Below are 24,402 nucleotides of genomic sequence, written 5' to 3'. Positions count from 1 at the left end.
CAATGCAGTGCTCGACTGCGCTGTGCTCGCGCTCAAATCGCTCTCCTACGAGATCTTCTTCATGCCGCCCGTCGGTATCAGTGCCGCACTCAACACGTTAGCCGACTATCGGGCACCCTTTCAAAGTCCGGTTACACGTTCGCCGGTACAACAACGTCGGCATGCTGCTGAGGAGTCGGCCGCCGCTGCTGCCGCGGCTGAAGCGCTTTTGGCGAATAGTCGAGAGTTGGATACACAGAAGGAGGTGGTGTTGGGCATGTTGGAGAAATTCGTGGATGCCACTGAGTTGCAGCATGTTGTAGCTTTGTTGTTGTTACGCGAACGTTGTGCCCAGCAAATGGACGGTGGCGCTTTTGCGCGACGCATGGAAGGTGGTGATGCCTCTGCGGTGGAGCGGCAGAAAAGTAGTTGCATTTTGGAATCAACGCGGTTGCAAGATCCCGGCGTGGTTTATGCTCTGATTTGTCGCGCCATGTGTGATGGACGTTTGGGCGTGCACAACTGGCGAGACTTTTACACACTGGAGTCGTGTTTCAAGAACTATAGCAAATATGTGCTTGCGGATAGCAAGAATTTTCTGGCTTTGTTGCAACTATTATTAAGTGAGGTGAGTAGAGGATTTCATAATTCTATATTTTAATAGTGGTTGGTGTGAAAATTATATTTTCATATGAAAAATTGAGGTGTCCAATCAGTAAATGTTAATGTAGCTTGAGATGCTCGGAGATTCCTCGTCTATGTGTCGGTTCTGTAATTGAAACTTTAAGCCATCAATTATCATTTTCTATATCTCTCTCTGGATATACCCTATAGAGGCCCTATGTACCATAATTTTATCGAATTGTCTCTACAATGTCATCCTGGGAGGGGTAAGGATTTAGATAAAGTAGGAAAGACCTTTATCTCTGGCGGTGCCACGCCTTTTTTACATTTTTTTAGTTGGCTTCCATGAAATCCTTCCATATCATCTTAGATTTAATACCGACCTTCTCATATTGCCACGTGTACTAAGTTTCTTTAAGTTATCTTAATATTTACTCAAGAAGAAATTCAACTCGTCTCGTCATCCTGATCATTTATATATACTTATATAATTATATTGGGTTTCCAATAGGGATAATATGATTTCTAAGATTTCCTCATCCGAATGGTGCGGTAAATAAACCAAAATGTCCATTCTAATGCGAAGAAAACCCACAAGTTATTCATGAACAACCATTACATTCACCTAAATTGATAGTTTCGTGTGTTTTTGGTGTGGTGAAATCATCGGTCCGTACGTGTTTCAAAATGAAGCTGGTGACACCGTTACTGTCATTGAAGACCGATTTAGATCGTTGAAAAACAACCTTTTATGGTCGCAATTGGAAGAAGTTGATCTTGACAACATGTGGTTTCAACAAGATGGGGCTACGTGCCACACAGCACGTGCAACAACCCAATTAGAGAGAAAAGTTTGGAGATTCAATTATTTCAAGAAATTGTGACATTAATTGGCCTCTAAGAAGTTGTGATTTAATACCGTTAGACTACTTTTTGTGGAGTTATTTGAAGTCATTGGTCTTTAGCAATAAACCAGAGTCAGTTCAAGCAACAAGTCAATATTGGGCGTGCTATTCATGTGATACGACTTGATTTTATGTCTGAGGAGAAATCATATCACTCTCCCAATTATTTAATTGCTGAGATTCCCGCTTGCAGTGTCTTTTTGCTGAAATCTTTAAGACTCTAACCTTAAAGCAAACTTAATAACATTATAGGGGTATCACAGGACACTTATGCTTCAGACAGAAAATTGAAAAACTGGATTTGGCTGAATGCAGAGCATGTGCGGAGGATGATAAGACGCTAGAACAGATTTCTACCGGATAAGACGGGATATCTTCCGCGGTTCCCAACTTCAGAGATATTGGGCAGCTGTGGTGGAAAAAATCAAGCTTTTTTACGAATCAGTCTTCATTTTGTTAGCATTTTTATACCCTGAACAGGGTATATTAAGTTTGTCACGAAGTTTGTAACACCCAGAAAGAAGCGCCGGAGACCTTATAAAGTACATATACATATATATAAATTATCAGTATTTTGAGCTGAGTCCATTTAACCAAGTCCGTCTGTCTGTCCGTCCGTCTGTATATATACGAACTAGTCCCTCAGTCAGAAATTTGGCAAACGTCAATTTCTCTTCAAGAAGCTGCTCATTTGTCGGAACCGCCGATATCGGACCACTATAACATATAGCTGCCATATAAACTAAACGATCGGAATCAAGTTCTTGTATGGAAAACTTTCACATTTGACAATGTATCTTCACCAAATTCGGTATAGATTATTTTCTAAGGCAACAATGTAATCTCCGAAGAAATTGTTCAGATCGGATTACTATAGCATATAGCTACCATACAAACTGAACGATCGGAATCAAGTTCTTGTATGGAAAACTTTCACATTTGACAATGTATCTTCACCAAATTTGGTATAGATTATTTTCTAAGGCAACAATGTAATCTCCGAAAAAATTGTTCAGATCGGATTACTATAGCATATAGCTACCATACAAACTGAACGATCGGAATCAAGTTCTTGTATGGAAAACTTTCACATTTGACAATGTATCATCACCACATTTGGTATAGATTATTTTCTAAGGTAACAATGTAATCTCCGAAAAAATTGATCAGATCGGATTACTATAGCATATAGCTACCATACAAACTAAACGATCGGAATCAAGTTCTTGTATGGAAAACTTTCACATTTGACAATGTATCTTCACCAAATTTGGTATAGATTATTTTCTAAGGCAACAATGTAATCTCCGAAAAAATTGTTCAGATCGGATTACTATAGCATATAGCTACCATACAAACTGAACGATCGGAATCAAGTTCTTGTATGGAAAACTTTCACATTTGACAATGTATCTTCACCAAATTTGGTATAGATTATTTTCTAAGGCAACAATGTAATCTCCGAAGAAATTGGCCAGATCGGTTAACTATAGTATATAGCTACCATACAAACTGAACACAAAGTTACTAAAAGAAATGCACCTGTGACGGGTATATTAGCTTCGGTGCAGCCGAAGTTAACGTTTTTTCTTGTTTTATTTTTTTCGGTCAACAACTTTTGATAATCACTGTGAAAAGCTACGGCAATTTGGTGTATTACACATTCATAGCGATCCCCACGAGAAATCCGCTCTATTAGTAGTATTTCAGCCGACGTGTATATTTATTAACTTCACAACTCTTTTTAAAGCTGCGCAAAGCTATCGATTTGGTGGTAAAAGCGCATACAAAAAATGATAACAGAAAACTATTTTAATACAGCTTCCCGGTGGTGTTCCATAGTCGCCAGTGCGGCTCGTTGATGCCAAAGACTGAACTCACTGATTTCACGATTTTACGAGCTTTTGCTATGTTGCATGCTAAATATTGAACATTAGTTGTTTTTGTTGCACTTACTGGTGTTGTCGTTGGTGCACGCAGCAAGCGCTAAGCCCCAGCATAAGTCACAAACGAGCGCGCGAGCAAACAATCTCGCTAATGGAAAACCGCTGGTCATGATGGCGTTGTTGGTGGCGCGGACGGAGTGAAGCTGCTAGTGGCCGAACACACACGTTTATGTGTTTAAAAGCATACAGATAAACACATCCGTTCTAGATTTAGTGGAAAAGTAGGAAAAATTGTTAACTAAATACATATGTACATATAAGTCCATGTTCTCACACACACACCCATCCACAAAAGAAATGCATCGACCATATTTTCATTGCCGAATCTGTGGAATCACTACAACGATTTGTGGCTGTAGACTAAATGAAAATTTCGCGCCGACGAGATTTCTTTACTACAGTTACAACAAAAAATATGAGAAATTTCATCCATAAATTTCCACCAGACACATACATATAATCGGTTCGTTAGCTTTTAAGAAGCTTCTCCGCGGGTGGACAATAAAAGCAATCACAGATCAATAATCGGAAGATATCAAACAATGATCATAAAAGCTTTATAGACCGATTGAGGGTAATCGATTGTAAAGGGTGCTCCTTTTCTAGGTTTCTACTTTTTTAAAGAAAAAGCACAGAAATTACAAATTTAATGGGGAATGTACTTACTATGCTTCGAAAGAACATTCTTTGACATTTATTTTTTCAAGACTATCTCTTTCAAATGTTGATGACTCGTTCGAGCATTTTGACTGGTAACTGGCGCATGACACGCCTGATGTTTTGCTCTAAGGTCCGAATCGAAGTAGGATTATCCGCATAGACTTTAGACTTTACATATATCCACAGGAAAAAGTCTAACGATGTGCTATCACACGATCTTCGTGGCCAATCGACTGAGGAACCATGAAATTATCTGTTCACCGAAGTGTTCTATCAATAAATTCATTGTTTGATGCAATGTGTAGGAAGTGACGCCGTTTTGTTGAAAAAAAAGGTCGCCTAGATCACCTGCTTGAAATTCAGGCTCCGGTTATCGAAGGTGCAACGACTTGCATGCAACTGTATGTCGGTTGCCATGCAGCACTTGAAGTCATGCTTGAATTCACACCTCTTCACCTTCAAATGACAGCAAAAGGGTCTGGCAGAGATAAGGTAATCTCATCCCAGCGTATGAAGGATTTTAGCGGTGTAATAGCATTAATTCTTCTCCCAAGGGACAGCATTACCAAAAGGGTAAACCTCACCAAAAAGTTCAAGTTTACCGTTAGTAGTAAAACTGAATGAAATGATTTCTTTCTCGAGCTACTGCTTAGGTGTAGCACAATTAAGTCCACCGATGGCTCGAAAACGTCGGAGGGAATTGGTGTTGGAGTCGCAGGACCATGCACCAAACTCTCCATGCCGAGTGGAAGTTTTCCGAGCATATTTCAAATAGAAGTCCTTGCCATAAGTAGGTGTGTAGAGATAAATCTCGAACGCAGCACTTTTGCAACGAACTTAAAAGTATGTTTAGCGACAGTCAAGCGGCACTTAAAGCAAGCTCTGCCTACGAGATCAAATCGCAACTGTTGCAGGATGCAGAGGACGACTGAATAGTCTGAACGTAACCAAGTGCACTTTACCTGAGTGCCCGATAAAAAAAAATATATCCGGGAATAAATTGGCTGATGAGCTCGCCCATTCCGCAGCATCCACTAACCCCTCATCGCGGTGGGTCCTCATAACATAAGGGAGCTGTTCAGCAACTCCAAGTTATGCGGCATGCCAAGCCGCTAATGGGTGGTTACAACCTCAGCTGGTTTAAATATGTAAACAACCTCTCTATGCACAAACTCAGGCAACTTGTTGCATTCTACACTGGCCACTGTAAGTTTAAGAAGAACTTACATAACGTGAAACTAGCTTCTTGTGCTAATTTTCCGGTTCTGCGACAGGGAGTCTGAAACTCCAGAACACCTGCTAATTGACTAATAAAGGCCCTTGGATCCATATTTCTAAATATGGATCAGGTCGTCTCATTAGCACCTAACCGCATATTGGAACTCATCGATATACTGAGGCTAAGTGGGTGGTTGTAATTTATGAGGTGGTATAATAGACCTTAGATCGCGGTGCAATCCTCATCTATTTATTTTATCTTATCTAATATATAGACTCAGTTTCTAATTTTGTTCCAATGGAAGTTTTTCAGGCCAAAGTTCTATGAAAAGCTGTCCTTGTATATTATTAGTTTAGGACAGGAGTGACCAGAATACCCCAGAGCCACACGACAACAACGTCACTAAGTTAGGTTAGATTAGGTTAGATGGGTGATCAAAGATCATACGTAGACTAATAATGTAGTCCTTTGTGATGCCATTGAATAAGAACTCCCGTGTTCGGACTTACAGATTGGCGAAGCGCTTTGTAGCCAATACATAATTACACAGACGCTTAACTTCAACACCCGCCAGTTCGGTGGGATGACCGAAGGTATGCGCCCCCAAATGTCTAAGTCTTGACCTCTCAATGAGGTAATGAGAGGTTAGCCTTATTGAGGGCAAAGAGATCACTAGATCTCCTGCGATCTATCTTAGGCCAAAAGGCTTTTGCAACCGCACTAGTACCCATGCTGGCCCAGCGTTGGACAAACATCCGAGTGGCCCAGCTATCTAATATGTAGTAGAACACAAGAGAATACAGGAGCACCGATCCGTTCCCATTCTACCGATAATGATTTTAGGGTGCCCTTCTTTGCTAACTCATCAGCTTTGCAGTTACCTGTAATTCCGCTGTGGCCCGGCACCCATACCAGTCTAATCACAAAAACTCTAGCTGCTAGAGATAGCGACGTTAGACATTCTTCGACCAACCCTGAACGCATTGTGAATGAGTTCAAGGCTAGTATTGCCGCTCTTCTATCTGAGTGAATGGTCACTTCTCTGAAGGTGGGTGCACTCCGTAGCAGCAAATCTGCTGCTACCTTGATAGCTGCGACCTCAGCCTGGAATACACTGCAGTAGTCGGGAAGCCTGAAACAGGAATTTATGGAGAGCTCCCGACAGTATATCCCTCCACCGACCTTCCCCCCCAAGCTTTGACCCATCCGTGAAGAAGCTTGCTGGCCCTCTCCTCCAACGTCCTCTTCCCAGCCATATCTCCCTCGTCGGTATATGGACAGAGGAGTCGCCAGAGTTCGATATGGCGACTCCATAATCCAGATGATCCGGTATGCACTCAAAGTTTGTGAGGATATTCGAATGTCCAGATACGCGTTCCTTTAAGATTCCAGATTCTCTGAGTCTAATAGCCACCTTCGCGGCTATGCACCTACCGGCAATGTCCACCGGCGTTATGTTCAAAATTGCATTAAGTGCCATGGTTGGGGTGGATCTTAATGCACCGCACATGCTAATTAGCGCAGCCCGTTGAACGCTTTCGAGTTTCTTGGCCAGTGTGGTCTTCCCTAAAGTCCTCCACCACATAAAGACACCATAGCACAAGATGGGCTTGACTATGGTGTCATAGAGCCAGAGGACCACTTTCGGTGAGAGGCCCCATCTTTTGCCAATAGCTCCTCTACAGCATTATAAGGAATATGTGCCTTTTTTGCTCTCTCCTCGAGAGAAATTACAAAAAAACACTAGGACTCAAAACTATATTTTCTACTGCACTAACAACAAAGGAATGACAAGGACAGCAGCAATGATGGATTTATATTTCGATAGTTTCGAGTGAGCCACAGGAAGCCAGATACCGATAGCGCAAATCATTTGCTTTCGGTGATAATTTTGGAAATTTTTCTTAAAAAAGTATCGAACCGGTCTTCTATCAGAGCGCCTGTTGTTTAACTGGCTGCACAATGAAGTCACAATGCGAAAGTATGAAAGATACATAGTTCACCTTAATCGATTTTCAATTAATATATCTAAAAAGAAAGCTTAAAATAACAATAACCAACATTTCAAACCACTTTTGTATATATGTATAAGTATTTGTGAGTGTGTGTGTAAACACGACAGCAATTTAATTTAATAACGCAACAGGACAAGGGCAACAGACAAAACGATTTATGGATCACAGCGACCTTCCCCAATAGCGCCGACATGCAACAGCAAACATTACAGAAACAAAATGACAACAAAATTGTGCAACAGCTTTCTCATGTCTTTCGCTCGATGTGACAGTTGCTTTTAAAAGCAACGAAATGAAGAATCACGTTAAAGGATTTTTTAAATACACAAAAACCGAAGGCAACAAAATAAACAACAAACAAAAAAGCAACAACACCATAGAAGCGAAATTCATTCATATTGCCAAAGGATTAAGCGAAGAATACGAGGATACGCTTTTGTGCGAGTCTGCAATTTCGCTTTGCCGCTGCGCTCCCCATTGCTTTTGTGCCGCCAAATTTCCGCAAAATAAATCAAAAACATTTACGCCACTTGACGTCGCGTTCAAAGCGAGCGTAAAGTGAAAATCCAAATACAACAACAGCAAATATGCGGAGTGCAATAACGCAAAGCGAAGGGTATTCAGAAAGAATACTAACCCCCACCCCACCCGAAAAAAGAAGAAGAAACGCACTCTCAAACACACACACATACACGTGCATGCAGAATAAAAGAAGTCTCCGAACAAAGGTGAAAAGCGCAAAAGTGCTCGGCCGACAATGGCTTAATGCCTCAGCTGCTGCTTTCAATGCGAAGGTGCGCTTAAATGCGTGCATATGTGTGCATATATCCACACATACACACACTGAAAACCATGTGCAACAACCCATCTGTTGACAATATTTGCAACAAGCAGGGAAAGTGGTTGTAACCTAGTCTTTTCTTCCATTACTTGGCGCCTAGTCAAAGCATTATACGGGATTTGTCCGGAAAGTAATAGGACTGAGTCGATTTAAAATAAAAATGATTAAAGTAATCGTGACAATTCTTTAAATACTTGCAAAATAGGCTTCCTCTGCGTCGATGCAGCGCGGCCAGCGCGTTTTCCAAGCATTGAAGGCGTCACGGAAGGCATTCTCCGGAATTGCCTTGAGAGCCGAGGTGCATACAGCTTGTATCCCCTCTGTCGTCTTAAAATGCTTGCCTTTCATCGGCTTTTTCAGACAAACAAAAACAAAACAAAAAAGTCCGCGCGCCACATCTGGACTGTGGGGCAGCTGCAGAAGCGTTGGGATGCCAAACTTGGTTAAGTTAGCTGTTCACAAGAAAAGCGGTGTGAGCCGGGGCGTTGTCGTGGTGTAGTTTCCAATCGACTGCGAAGTCTTGTCGGACCGGATTGAGCCTTCGTTTGAGTCTCTTGAGGACTTCCACGTAAAACTTGGCGTTGACGGTTTGGAAGGAAGAAATTCATGCTGGACGATGCCTTTGTTGTCAAAAAAGACAATGAATATCGTTTTCACTTTTTATTTGCTCATTAATCCGGTATTCATCAGTGGACTCTTCTCGGCGCTCCAAAAAGGTATTGCGTCATTGAAAATCACGCTTTTAAAAAACCCTCTTAGATACGCGATTTCCTCTCGGCTCTTGACCGTCCTCGTAATCTGTCACATGAAAAGCGAATTAGAAACACTCCAAGTCCATATGGTATGAAGTAGTTTGAAGGTATAATTGGAAGAAAGACTATCGCTGAATGCCTATTGAACGCCATTTGTCACTTGAAATGGTATTTACTAATTATATTTTTATAACCAATTATGCTCTGTTAACCTCGGCTAATTTAAATTTCTTGTTACCTCGCATATATTTATTTGGTAAAGATTCACTCTTCCTGCTGCTAATTTTGTTCCTCACATGTCTCAAATCGTATGAAAAATGTGCTTTTGAGTAATAAATGTACGCCAGCGCCACCTAGCGGGTTTAAGTACTTTCTTTGACATTATCACTTTATTTGGAATTTAAATAGATGAAACCTTATATAAATATTTCTATTTACCAGTTTATTTACTGTTAGAAGCATTTACTTTCCATTACCAATAGATATTTCGAATGTCAGCGAAATCGAAAGAAAGAATCGAATTTGTAAATTTTTTTTTTGATTGCAATACCAAGAAACAAAAAATTAAAAATCCGAATTTCAAGACGTTTTGTAGAACTACAGTTTTATAACAGATTTATATACGAAAAACGCTATCTTTAATGTTTGAAAAATGAAAAATTTCTTCCAATTGTTTTGCGTGCATTTTGGTGGTCAAAGAGATTAATGAGAATGAGAAATGCCTACGGCCTCAACCCCCGTTATGAAATTGCTTTTAAGGCATCTAGTTAACACCACTATTTTCAATGTAACTCTGTTTTTAGAGTTATGCGATTCACGGTTGGTATTTTATTGGGCCTACATTTAGGCCAATATTGTTTCGGCGGACAAGAAGTTACATAGCGAACTGAGCAACCTCTGTTGGTATTTAGAAATTATCTATAAAACTTATGAAATCCATGGATACAATTCTCATTTACAAAGTGACCCCTACGGAAAGACTACCACTCAAAATTTTGGACCACAGCGTTTCTTTAGTGCGAAGACAGTTTCATTCACCGCAATGTTACTCTATATACATATATACATACATATACATATGTATAGGTGTACAAATGCACCAAATGTATTCCGGTATATATATGAATATTTAGTCGACGCAAAAGGTGTGGTGCTGCGTTCTAGTGCATGCACTTTTAAATCATACACTCCAGCTGCTAGCGAGTCCTGTGCGGCAGGATGTATGCTGCTATGCGCGTGTGGCAAAAACTAGCGAAAAGAAATAGTGAATGAACTTCAAGTTCAATATGAAATCAATGCGAGTCTGGCGGAATTGAGTGTGTTTGTGTGGCACTTGTGCGGTGTTGCATACTTTTAGGCGTGCAGAAAGGCGTGAAAATCGAATTGTCTGTGGGGAACAGTGGGCTGCAGGGGCCTCAAATAATGCAAAATTTTGTTATTCACTAAATCATTTTTATATAATTATGTGTATTATTTTAAGAAAATTTAGTTTCAAAATACAATGGAAACTGTATTTTTGAACAACCGATATTAAAGGATTTAAGACTTTTCATATATAACATATATATAAGCTATGCTTTCACTTCAATTTATCTTCTACAAAAAAAAAAAAAATTAAATAATTTCGCATGAGTTTCATTTCCATTTTTGTTACCCAAACGAGCACTTTGTGCTCACAGTGCAACGGTAATGATTGTAGAAAGCTTCGTGTGAACGGAAGTTAAAGACAACAAAAGTTAGAAATTTCAAGTGAATAACATACAATGGAATATGAGTTCACCGGCAATGAGGCAACCTTACATGCGCTTACCTCACCTCATCTCATCGCACCTCACCTGTCGTGCGCTTACAACCCGAGGCGAGTTTCAAAGTCTTAGCAGTTAGCTTGTACGGGTGTAATGTATGTAGGTGCACTTGGAGATTTAACGAGCTCGATAAGATTTGAAAAAATCTAGTATGAATAAATATTAAGTCTGCAGATATGCACTCATAGCGGCTGTGGCAAAATAAAATCAAAGAGTAAAGACATGCAAAGCCGAAAAAGCATGTTGAAATATGTACGTAGGCTGGCTTTCTATTTTGGAGCTTTGAAACTTTATGTGTCTGTCGGAGAGGAGTTCTGGATAGGACAGCTGCATTATTGAATGCACTTCACTTCGCTTTGCTGATTTCATTTTGCATAAATTGAGCATAATTCGAATTTAAGACACTTCCAATGTCTGAAGTCATCAATAAATTAAATTTGTATTATTATTAGTTTTTTTTTTTAAAGATGATATTAAATTGTGTAGACTTCTAGTTTCGAGTATCAGCTTTCAGTTATTCAATAGTTTCTTTCTTTTTGTGGTAAAAATATACTTGTATATATCGAGTACCGGTCAAAGTTTACAATAATATTATGAAAAATAGTTCTATCTCTCAGGAGTTATGCTGGATGGCCAAGATCATGTGCAAAGAAAAGGACACTTGCTTTTTACTCACAAAGTTTCGAAAGAACTGTAAGACGGCTGTTGGCCCAATGACAGGTTATAACTTACTGACGTCACAAGCTTTTGGCATTAGTAACGATGGCACATGCAGATATTACAGGGAAGTAGGCATGAGTGAGGCGCTGGAACACTTGCTCTGCTCCTTTTAGACCTTATCTAGAACTTGGGTTAGATATCTAGAAGCTCAGATTAGATATCTAGAAGCTCAGATTAGATATCTAGAAGCTTCGCATTTGAAGGGACTAGAAGGAGTATCAAAATTAGATATCATGTCTTTATTAAACTTCGCAAAAAGCGTTGACGTCCTACAGCTCGATTAAACTTAACTCCTCCATCTGACATTACTAAGGATCAGTCGAGCTATGTATAGTGTGACAGCCGGCCTGCATGTCCTAACCTAACTTAAGGGATTAACGAAATATCTGCTATGGGTAACTCATTATCTTAACCGACTATTACGGCTCGTATACGTTTCAAAACAGCTCCAACCAGAATAAGTAATCTGTGTTTTTCTTCAGCAGCAAAATCCAGCGCACCTAAAGGAAATAGAGCATACGGAGAATCGCACGTAGATCTATGAAAAGCACAAATTTCTACCAGATGTATTTCTTGCAAAAAAATCTTGGCTTTGACACAAAATTATGGGCTCATTCCAGTTAGATTAAATACCTATTTCTAAAATCACACCGTCCAAGTTCAACTATTTACTCAGCAATTAAATTCTAAAGCAATCAGGCTGACCAATTTTGTGTTCCAGTGACCATCTTTGATAGCCCATACACCCTTTACTTGAATTTTAAAATCAAAAACTTTGTTTTGCTTGCGATGGACATCCACTACCAGTCATCTCAATGCTCAGTCCGTCAGTGAGCTTATTAACTTCGGTGGACGTTCAAGTTTCAGGGCCGGTCTGATTAGTAGCCATATGTCAGTTAAGTTCTAGTTAACGAAAAAGATTCTTTACCCAAAAAAGTAGTCTTGTTTAAGTTAATTAAAACTTATCTGATAGCTGGCTACTAACCGGACATTGAGAAACGGCCCTAAAGGTTCCGACACGCGGTGATTTAATATCTTTATATAATTTTCAATTCTGCATAAGTATTCGGTATTTTATCTACAAATCTGACAAGTTCTGAGGAGTGACTGTAAATATATCATATAGATCAGAAGCGAAATTTAAGAACATCCGAATGCTAATTTATAGGGTAGATCCTTGATCACATTTTGTATAATCGGTGTAATGCCCGAAGTTGTTGTGTAATGATAATTTTAAGTAGTAGGTGGCAATGTTTGTTCTGCAGTTTAAGGCATTTCGTGAGTATAATGATTTTGGAGGACGAAAACTAGTCAAAGTTGCAGGGAGAAAGCTGAGATGAAGCATCTTCGTTATTATATTTTCTACGAACGCGGCGAGTTGGTCTCTTTGATCCATACTTAAAAATTCTGGGCATCACAACGGACAGACGTCTCTAGCTGTCCAAAGAAATCAACCTATTTACCTATGCAGACCATCCACTAAGTATTTCTTTATTTGCCCAGATGTTAAATTTATCGAAATCTGTGGCTCATGGCATTGTGACGGAGCTCTTGGACATGCGTAAAGAGTACCGGCTCACACCGCCTTTCTTGTGAACAGTTACCTAACCAAGGCCGGGATCCCATTACTTCCGCAGCCGCCCTACAGCCCAGATGTGGCCCGATGAAAGGCAAGCATTTTAAGACGACAGAGGAGATTAAAGCAGCATGCACCTTGGCTTTCAGACCTATTACTTTCCGGACTAAATATATTAGTTGCCAAATATAATTGTTGAAGGGTACGAGGCATGTAGGAAGTAATATCGCGGCCCTCTGATTTAGTTTACAAACTAGAATTCGAGTTCTAATCAAACAAAGTCGAAATTGGTTTTTTTTCAATTTAAACATTGTTATAAGTTAGTTGTACCTATTGCCTAACCGATTCTTAAGAGACCTAAGGTCATAAAGAGCGTATAGATATCTATATCAACCATAATAAACTGATGGTGAATTATTTCTATTGTCTGAAGTAGTAAGAAGAGTCTGCCATATTTAGGAGATTCCTTAAAATAGCATTAACAATTCAAGGATAAATAGAACAGTTAATAAATTTAAAACTAACCTTTGAACCAAATGAATTGGAAATGAGTCATATTTGTCCGGTGTTTTCATCCAAGTCGGTACATGATCTTGAATCACGTCTCATGAAGTTCGGGCACCCGTACTTCTTCTTTCATCTTTACCGGCGTAGACACCGCTTACGCGATTATAGCCAAGTTAACAACAGCGCGCCAGTCGTTTCTTCTTTTCATTATTTGGCGTCAACTCGAGTTACCAAGTGCAGCCGGGTCCTTCTCCATTTGATCTCTCCAATGGAGTGGAGGCCTTCCTCTTCCTCTGCCTCTCCCGGCGGCTGGACTGTTTTCGTTTTCGTCCGCTCGGATGACATTACCTAACCAGCGCAGTCGCTGTCTCGTGATACTCTGAACTATGTCAATGTCGTCGTATATCACGTACAGAGCTCATCGTTCCATTGACTGCGGCACTCGCCGTAGCCAATGCGCAACGGACCGTAAATCTTTCGCAAAACTGTTCTCTTGAAAACTTGCACTCATCAAATGATGTCACGTGCATGCCTCTGCACCATATAGCAGGACAGGAATGACGAAGTACTTGTAGAGTTCGTCGGGAGAGCGGTGCCCATCGCTGCAGCAATGAATTCGCTCTCAGATAAATCAGTTTCAGATAGGAGTGTATCACTGTTTTGGGTTATCTTCTGTTATTCCCAGTAGTCTTCATTTTAAAATTTTTTAAGGCGTTACGTCCACTTGGAAGTCAGAAAAACCGAGTTTTTCGTGACTCTTTTTATTTCCTCCTGAAGTTTCTAACGATTTCTTGACTTTTGTTAATACATAGGTGGTTCTGCTAATAAAGTCTTTTAAAGATTAGGTCGGCCGCAGTTGAATGTAGGCTAACCCAGTCTAGTTTATACTCGTATAATTTCGTTTTACTGCCCATATATTTTACAAAGTTATTTTGAGTATGTATGTGTGTATGGGTAACATATTTACTAGATAGCGCGCCGCTAAAATAATCTCAAAGCCCAACTGGCTTTGCAACTAAAATGTTCCTCTAAATTATTGGCATTAAATATTAAGTTCCACTGTGGCAGTTATGCATCCATTAGGTTTACAAAATGCAAAAACACTTGCATATATGTGTTGTTGTTGCTTTATATATTTATGCAAAGTAATAAAAACTTATTGTATTCACAATTCTGTTTTTTCTCTTTCAACTTTTCATTGCATGTACGCACACCAACACACAACGCAATCAAAATCAACAATCAACAACTGTGGCAACACTAACTACAACAACAATAACAACAACTGCCCTGTTGATGACGATGATGACAACAACTTTGTAAATGCGGCTGAATTGGTCACTCCAACACTGACACACCGACACACACACACATCACCAACTCGCCATGTGTGCGCACACAAACCCAACCGATTTGAAATGGTGACTGCTGAACGGTGTATGGTGAATGCAAATTGCAAATTGCAAATGGCGAATGGCAACAAAAAGGGCGTGGAGTGCTTTTCCGCCTTGGCGCATGCAACGATCATACTGGCGAATGTAATACTTAAAACTGAGGAAATTTATTTAGTAAATCATGATCAAACTTTATTTGAAAAACCATCCGGCGGTGGAGGAGCAGGAGCGCCAACGCGCGCACAAGCAACGCATGCAGCAGCAGCAACAACAGCAACAGCGCGCGGCGCTCTGGCTGCTGGACGGCCCGTCGACATCTTCAGCAGCGGCGCGTGCAGCCGCCACCGCGCTCAGCGCCACAGCAGGCGACGCGGGTGCGGGTGCGGGTGCGTGTGCGGCGTCGAGTGCTGGCATAAGTGAAATTAACTATTTCGCAAAAGTTTTATGCGAGAAGCTGGAGCATTGCTTTGATGCTGTCGCCGGCGCTGGTGCTGGTGCTGATGCTGGCATTGACAACTCGCCGCTCCGTGTCGATACGGCCTACTGTCAGTTGGTGTGCCGTTTCGTTGCCGCTTTGCATGAGGTCTGCTGTCGGTCGCGTCACAAGGACGCGCTGCAATCAGTTTTTCGTTTGGTCTTGGCCGAATCAGCTTTGCTCGATAAGTACTGTAATTTCCTGACGATGGATCAGTGGCGAAAAGCTACGAATGTCGACGGGCACGTGGGTGCAGGCGCTGGCTATGATGGTCTTGAGACCAGTGTTGTTGTCGATGAATGTTGCAGGAGGGTGTCGTTGGGGCAGGCGCTGCAGCTGCAGCTGGAAGTCTTGAAACTTTTGTCGGCCATGAAATTGTTAGATCCGGTGGTGATGTTGCAATTGCTAAAGCAACAAAAACAAAACGCATTACAACAACAACAGCATGCACAGCAAATGGCAACAAATAAGGAGCGACTGAAGTGGTACGACAACATGCAGCGAACACTTCTGAGTGAAATTTGCCAGCAAAATGTAAGTGGCCCAGCTAGTGCTGATGATAACTGTTAACAAAGGCGCTGGGTGGCGCCCATATGCTCGGTCGGCGGTAGAGGGCGACGCGCGCGGACGTGTGCAACACAGTTAGTAAGCGGAAAAGTGTGTATGTGCGCGCGCTTATGTCTATGCATGCGCCTGTATGTATGTATATAGCAGTGTGTGTAGGTATGTGTGTGCCATGTCCACTTTTGCCACTTGTAGCACACTAAATTAATTTGAATTTTGTTCAAATTGTGTTATTCTCAGCCTCTGCCCACAGTAGGCCGTGGCAGTCCCATACATGTAACTATGTCAACTGTTGGACCCGTTATTTTAGCGCCCCACAACTGAGTCTAATAAGTTTTAAACACTTCTGCTCGTAAAAGATGTAATTTTGTGGCTTTTGCTTGCGATTTATGCGCAATTGAGATGCGGCGTTGTGCCTGGTCGCCTTTAGCTTGGCTCATGTTGGAGAAGTGCTCGTGTTAAGGAAGTGCTGATTTCGTCTGTGTAAACAGCAGTTGAACTAGCCGCAGTTAAATGCAAAATTTCGCTACAACAATAAGCAGATTATGGGCTTTTATGCAACAAGAGATTTAGTATTTTATTTTAGAAACTTTTATATCAGCAAATTATTCCAATTTATGGCTGTTTGAGTGTTGTTTAAAAAAAGTTCGAAAATATTGATATTTTCTATGCTTGTGACTGATTCAGAACTGTTTTGGAACAAGTATAGGTCATTACGAGGCTAAATTGAATTACTATGGAAATTATTCAGGCAAGAACTCGGATTACACATTTTTCAACTTAACTTATGACGCGATTTCCCAGCATTGAAGACGTCACTGAAGGCATACTCCGGAATAGCCTTGAGAGCCGTGGTGCATGCTGCTTGGATCCATTCTGTCGTCTCAAAATGCTTGCCTTTCATCGGACTTTTCATCCAAGAAAAAAAAAAGATCCATGACTCGTGACCTGTGATTAGATTAATCAAAAATTGGGGGTCACTTTCACACATGCTAAAATTTTCTTGGCACATTCCGCGATATCTGGTCGTCAGTGAGCACTTTTGGTGTCATATTGTAGGTTGCACCACTCACAGAAACACGTCGCGCGAAAATGTTTGTCCTGACTCTCCAGGTGCGGGAAAATAACCAACCAGCCGCTCGTTCGTTAGCTAAGAACGTCGTCGGTGCGCACACGCTTCAAAGTACAGTCGCGACGGAACAAAGTCAGGACAAACTCTGTATAACTAATTTTGCATAGCTTGACACTGTTCGGTAGGCTGATTCAACTGTGTGAGCTGCGGTGCGGTGCACTTTGGCCTGTATTCCGGCTTCGAGGCAGGCGTTGTACATTTTCAATAGTAATGCCAGTCGTTCTGCAGCGATATTTTTCAGGATTTCTGTTGGGATCCCATCTGGGCCGGGTGATTTATTGGCCTTGAGCTTGCTAGTGGCTAGTTGAAGCTCTGCGAATGTACTGGGGGATTTGCGGAAATTTTAGAGTATGTACGAGGGCTGCTATATATATTTCTGGCCTAATAATGAAAATAGGAATATTTTTCAACGAAAATGGTTTTATTGTTTTTCAAAATATTCTCCATCAAGATTTATACAATTTTGCATGCGCTCAAACCAAATTTCTGAAGCACTTTTTCCACTCGATTGAGACACCTCCAAAACATGGTTTTTGAATGTTTCAACAGCATCTTCATGGCGACGAAAATCGTTGACCACACATTATTTTCTCCGATGTGTGGGAACAAAAAGCAAAGTCATTACAAGTGATAACTCATTGGATAACCCATTAATTCGACGTTTTGGCCGGTCAAAAGGCGTCGCTGGCTTGAGCCGATGTGTGAGAGCTCGTATTGTCATGATGCACAATGATTCGACTTCTCCTGTTCGTTTTTCCTGAATTTCTCCGAAGACTTCTTACAGGCAAAAACAAATGGTGGTGTACCACTTCAGAATTGACCGTCCTACGCGTTGCTCAAGCGGAACAGTCGCCACATGACCAGTTTCTGTTGAAGAAACAGGCGATCATTTGCCTTAAAGCAAGTTTCTTCCACGAACAACTTTCTGCTGGATTTGGCTCGTCTTGGAAGACCCACACGGTCGATTTCTGTTTTGTTTCGGGCTCATACGCATAGATCCATGATTCGTCACCTGTGACGATCTTATAAACGTCTTTTGAAGCACCGCGATAGTACTCTTTCGGCATTTCTTTACACCAATCCACACGATTGTCAAATTGTGCGGGACCCAACGAGAACAAACCTTTTTTACGGCCAGGTGTTCATGCAATATCGAATGTATGCTGGTGGGAGAAATGCATAGGCATGCCTTTATCTGAAGGTATGTTACATGACGGTCTTGCATTATCAGTTCACGCACGGCATCGATGTTTTCTGGCACAACGGTTGTTTTTGGACGACCTTCACGGAATTCGCTTTAAGCGAGCGTCGGCCACGATTGAATTCGTTGTACCAGTTTTTCACAGTGCTATAGGACAGTGCTTCATAGCCATACAAAGATTTTAGTTCATCGATGCACTCGTGTCGTGATAATCCACGTCGAAAGTTGTGAAAAATGATTGCACGAAAATGTTCACGAGTTAATTCCATTTTTTGGCCGAGATGAATTTTTTAATTCCCTGTAAATAAAACAATTCACGATTAAATGACAAAACGTTCTGAGTGATGTTATGCTAAAAAATGTCAAACTTTCCAATGGAAATGTCAGATTGCACCTGGCAACACTAAGTGTTGCCTAGGCCAGAAATATATATAGCAGCCTCGGTAATTAAAAAGTACTCCTTGAAACGATCTGGTATTCATGGATAGGTACTTTGAAATCTTGACGATCCACTGACAAGTAAAAATTTCATAGAGTTAAAATATCAATATATTTGGTTTCAAATACTCATTTGTTCCCACTACTTTATATCCTTCTTCATAAAAATTAGGAAAATTGCGATAATAATTTTTAGTGATCTTAATTAAAAAAAGTATAATGCCTAAATGTACAAAATTTATTTTTATCTGTCGGTTAAGTTTTTCATGACGAGAATTACATCTAAAAGACTTTCCGGAATTTCACCACGTTTCGAGTTTTCCTCCAAATTATATAAACCGACGGATAGCTTTAACTGTGGCTAGTTTAAAAAAACGGTTAGTGAAATCAAACCCCATAACAGCAACAACCTATAAAAAGTCTCTTTTATTAAAGTAAATTAAAGTACTTAAATAAAGTAAACAATAACCAAAATAAACTAAAACTAAAGTAAACGTAAATTAAAGGAAATTACAACAAATCACACAAAAACATTTTATGAAAAGTTATCTTTAACTAAAGTGAACTTTAACTAAAGTAAACTATAAGTAAAGTTAACTTTAACTAAAGTAAACTAAAATAATCACAAAAACATTCTATGAAAAAGTTAACTATAAGTAAAGTTAACTTTAACTAAAGTAAACTATAAGTAAAGTTAACTTTAACTAAAGTAAACTATAAGTAAAGTATACTTTTACTAAAGTAAACTATAAGTAAAGTTAACTTTAGCTAAAGTAAACTATAAGTAAAGTCAAAGTCAGTAAGTTAACTAAAGTAAACTTCAAGTAAAGTCAACTTTAACTAAAGTAAACTATAAGTAAAGTTAACTTTAGCTAAAGTAAACTATAAGTAAAGTTAACTTTAACTAAAGTAAACTATAATTAAAGCCACCTTTAACTAAAGTAAACTAAAATAATCACAAAAACACTCTGTGAAAAAGTTAACGTTAACTAAAGTCAACTATAAAACAGTAGAAAAATTGATTTATATAATAAAAAATCTAATTGAATTTAAGGGTTGCCTTCGATTTGTTCCCATTACTAGCGCCGTAGTTATAAGTACCAAGCCTGCTTAGCCTCAGAATACACTGCACGGCGCTCGTTAAAAATGCAAGTAAGTGAACTTCAAACTAATTTTCGTGATTTATGCGATCACATAGAAAACTATTTTAATTAAGTCCTAACTACACTTTAAATGCTTTATGTATGGCAGCCGTGCAGACGGCTGCGCCAGCAACGGCGACGTTGCGCATCAAATAGTCCGTGTGTTTGCCTCAGCGCGCTCATTACTGCGCCATTTGAAGTGCCACGTGATTGAGGCGGTGGCGAGGACGACGGCGTTAACGGCAGCGCCCACAGTGAAGGCCTGGAATGCGCTTGGGCTGCGAAAATGTGCTGACCACGCCCCGCATGTCGCGTATGCAGCGAGCCGTTTGCGTACTCATGCGAATTTCAGTTTTTCATTTCCTACCGCGCTTTGTGCTCCAGTTAACAGTTACTGCTTTCCTCTGCCCGTCGCTTGTCTAGCCGAAGTCTTGCATTCGTACACTAATTTGCGCATTCACTTTTTACGCGCTCTCGTTCAATTTGTGGTCTAATAATTATTCTCAACCAAATCTTTTCACACCTCCCCACCCTCCTATAGCCGTATGCGCGCGACTGGTCAACGCAACAAGTGCGCCAACTGCTGGACTTGGGCGGTGCAACGTTTCTGAATTTCCTAATTACGGAGAATTTCGAATTAATCAGCGATTTGTGTGAAGTGGCCGCTGCGCAGGCGACGCACGAAGCGGCTGGCGAATTGGACGCATTATGGTTGAATGCGTTGCTGCAACATGCCAGCGCGCTCAACAAGGTACGTGTGCTGAACCATTTATATGCATTATTATGTTTTATATTTGTTGTAGTTAAAATCATATTTTGTTGTTATTTAGCTTCCACCATTATGCTTGTCTATAATGTTTTAATGTGTTTTTCTGTTCTTTCTTACCACAGCACTCGATACGCGCGCTGCCGCCTCTATTGCTGCGCTTATGCAACGCCTCATGGACCTCCGTTGCCGGTTGTAATCTCCAAATGGCGCTACTTAGCCTACAACTATTGCAGCGCTTACATGCGCGCCACAACAATGCGCGCGCTTTGCAAGTGCGTTTGGAGCGTTTAGCGCGTCGCCTTGTATTTAGCTGCAGCGCCGCGCCACTCCAGCGTCAGCAGTTAGTGCAGCAATTGACGGAATTGGCTGGGGATCGACTAACGGCGATTGGCACTAACAACTCATCAACGACTTTGTAAGTTGCCGCAGCGCGGCGTGCATTTCAATGAAAGTGGGAAAATTGAAAAAAATCGATTGCCAGTAATCGCTCACTGTTCGCTTTCTTTATCAATGAAATTATTTGTTTTTTTTTTCATTTTTATTATGACTTTTGTTTTACATTTTCCTATTATTTGTTCATATTTCTTACCTACCTACCGTCGTATGTTCTTCTCTTTCGCATGCTTCACCGTTGTTAAGCAGCTGGCAGCAGTTGTTGTTGGACACTCAAGAATGCAAACCGGCTGCTCAACCATTAGCATCGCTGGCGAAGGAGCAACAGCAGCAGCAGCAGCTTCAGCAGCGCATAATTGACGAGAAGTGGCTGTTGAGCCAGGTGAGTTTATCGCTAGCATGCTTGAGCGCTACTTGTACGCTTCCGCTTTGTTGCCCTCAACCCACTAGGCATTCGGCTCGATCCAGCGCTCAAGCAGTGATGAGCTGAAATCATTCACTTGTCATGCTTGTGTCCAACGCTTTTTGCCGTTACCTTGGAATAATTGCTCGCCATTAGAACGCAAGCACTTATTTATGATTTTTTTTATATTTTTTTTTTTTGTAAATTTTTTATGTTTTTCTAAAAATTTTTTATTTGCAATTTTTTTATATTTTTTGCATTTCTACATTTGCCTGTAGTGCTCTCCTTTTGCATTTGTGCATGTATTGTATTTCCTTTTAGTCGTGTCCATAGTTTTTTGCCAATTATTTCATTGATTATACAGTGGAGCGTTTTTATTAGTAGCGCTTAGTGCTCGCTTTGTTGTTGTAATGTCAGTATGGCATTTCATTTGCATATTTCGTGTCTCATGCAGTCACGTTTCACAGTTATTTTTAACAAGTTGTTGTCCACTTGTGCTTTTTTTCTTCAATAAACTCGCTGAACATATTATTCGAAACAAAAAAATGTGTGTTGGCAAGCCTGTGCGGCTGCATGCAATTACCAAGGTGCTTAACTAAATTGCTGATTCAATATTTTATGCAACTAATTCCGTGTTTGTGCATTTAAAAATGCAATTTTGCCCCAAATGAACGAATTTTTCAAATCAAGCGCTTGACACATTCGAAGTGCTTACCGTTTTTAATCATAACTTTGCCAACAAAAAGAAAAAAATGACAATGAAAAGCACTTAATTCATATTTTAGTTGTTTTTTGTTGCAGCCATAAATTAATTAAGTTTTCTAAAATCACTTTACGCTGCGTTGTTTTTCAATATTTTTTATGTTTTTGTTTTTCAATTGTAGTTTTAACCGATTAAAATTTTATTGCGGTGGCAACCATGTGTTAATTGAACTCATGTCTTTGATTTATTTATATTTTATGTTTTTAGTGTATTGGGGTTACCAACTTGCAGGTGATAAATCGATATGTATATTCTATATTTTTAGATTGACGCTATTACTTTTTGGAACTGTATAGTACTACGAAAAAACTGTAAATTAAATATTTTTAAAGTCACCATAAGTCCAGCACTGTCAAATTTCTCTGTGTTTCTTGAAAACTCGCATTAAATTTTTTCTTCCATCGATTGCCATATAAAACTTTGATTACGATAAGGCAACACCATTTTTAGTTAGAAAACTACAAATTTTAAAACTTAAACATAATTTTTAAGAATACTACTATGAGCAAAAAATAGTAAGACTTTGTTCACAATTCTAAAATTCCTAACTTAATCTCAAAGTAAGCCCGCTTGGCGTCAATACACTTGTGCCAACGTTTTTTCCAATCCTCGAAACAGTTCTATTCCGGAATAGCCTTCAATGCGCGTGGCGATTCACATTTAATGTCCCTAATTGACTCAAAACGGTTCCCCCGAAGCGATTGTTCGAGTATTGCCACAACCAGTAGTCACTGGGAACTAAATCAGGCCCGAATGCGTTGGTTGCGGCACGATATTGTTTGAAAATTTGGTGAAAAACTCACGACGTTAACGCGACACTGTTTTTCGAAAAAAATTGACTGACTTTGGAACCAATCGTGTTTTCACTTTTCTTAGGCCCGACTGGTCTTTCAAAATCGTTTTCACTGATTCTTGCGATCTGACGTTGCCAGTCAGATCTCTGACTGTTAATCTTCGATTCTCAAACACCAATGCCTTTATTTTATTGACGTGTTGATCATCACACGTTGATACGTCCTGCACGTGGTTCGTCAACGTGTTCCTACCCCTCTTGAAAGATTTGTACCAAACAAAAACACTTGTCAAGATAAACAATTAACACTGAAGGCCTTTTTCAACATTCTGAACATTTTGGTACTAGAAATTCGATCTCGCACACAATATTTAATGGAACTTTTGTTGAGTACTCACCATCGTAAAAATCGACGAATGTTTGGCTATAAAATAGTCGACATCTTTTTTGCAACCCAAAATCCACCCCTTCCTCATATTCTGAGGAAGCGGCATCCAAGTGTTGAATAGTTGTATAAAATTTTTGGCATTTGGCTTCCTTAAAGTTCAAATAAATTTCCACCGTATACAAGTCTGGTTAGGCGAAAATAGGCTGGATATTTGTGAGGTCACGTAATCCTACTTGACTTCGAGACGCTTGGTCGTTGTGAAGTAACCCTGTGGGTATGATAAAATGACTGTGGTATATGTAGAAAGCGTTTAGAGCCAGCCACACATTTATTGAGGTGGCTAATATCTACATATACTCCAGACAATTCGCCAGGTTCGTAGAAATTTGTCAAGGTGCTACAACCTTAGTCTGTTGAAAGCTCAACAGTGAAGGAGAAATTGTTTGGATTTTTCCACATCTTCTTTCTCCCTACAACTTTGACAAGTTGCGTTCTCAAAATCTTTAGCACTTGAGTACAGAGTCTGCTTCTAAGTTTCGGATCATTGTCTTATTCAATGAGAGCAGACTTCAGTAAACCCTTTTTATACGTTTTTTTTTTAATTCTAAAGATGTTTAAGATTTCCTTGAAGCACCTCAAGACTACAAATCCAATATACATATGTATGTATCTATATACATATGCTTGATTACAGTACCACTGCGTTTGGTGCTAGATTTCTGAAGTTTGATCCCTTTTTAAACAAAATTTTTTAGCTTCCCTAACTGAACAGTTGTTTCTTTTCAAAGAGAGAAACAATATTTTTGCCTTCAATCTTAGATGATACGTTATTCCTCTCTCTTCCTGGCTTGTTATCTTTCTTCCCGGTTTCTCCATAAGGGTCAGAACGCTTCTTCACAGTTACGGAACTCGTATTTAATTACTTTGTAGTTGTTGTTTATTAGTCCAATTTAACATCTGTCATCTGATTTTCTTGAAGTTACATAGGTGCGTTTGTA

The 24,402-nt window shown here is 40.0% G+C and overlaps 1 protein-coding gene across 1 annotated transcript in view; it reads left to right on the top strand.

Moving 5' to 3' along the window:
* The first annotated feature begins 15,124 nt into the window (after positions 1 to 15,124).
* The window catches only part of LOC120771212, a 25,863-nt gene continuing 16,585 nt past the window's right edge, over positions 15,125 to 24,402 (top strand). The window contains exons 1-5 of the mRNA XM_040099155.1: positions 15,125 to 15,952; positions 20,437 to 20,646; positions 20,787 to 21,079; positions 21,307 to 21,439; positions 21,508 to 21,619. Coding sequence (XP_039955089.1) covers positions 15,125 to 15,952; positions 20,437 to 20,646; positions 20,787 to 21,079; positions 21,307 to 21,439; positions 21,508 to 21,619 — 1,576 coding nt within the window. The remainder of the gene's footprint in view (positions 15,953 to 20,436; positions 20,647 to 20,786; positions 21,080 to 21,306; positions 21,440 to 21,507; positions 21,620 to 24,402) is intronic.

The sequence above is a fragment of the Bactrocera tryoni genome, chromosome 1, assembly GCF_016617805.1.
Source record: "Bactrocera tryoni isolate S06 chromosome 1, CSIRO_BtryS06_freeze2, whole genome shotgun sequence".
NCBI lineage: Eukaryota > Metazoa > Arthropoda > Insecta > Diptera > Tephritidae > Bactrocera > Bactrocera tryoni.
Note: the sequence above shows the minus strand (reverse complement) of the source record. Positions and strands in the feature narration are given on the sequence as shown.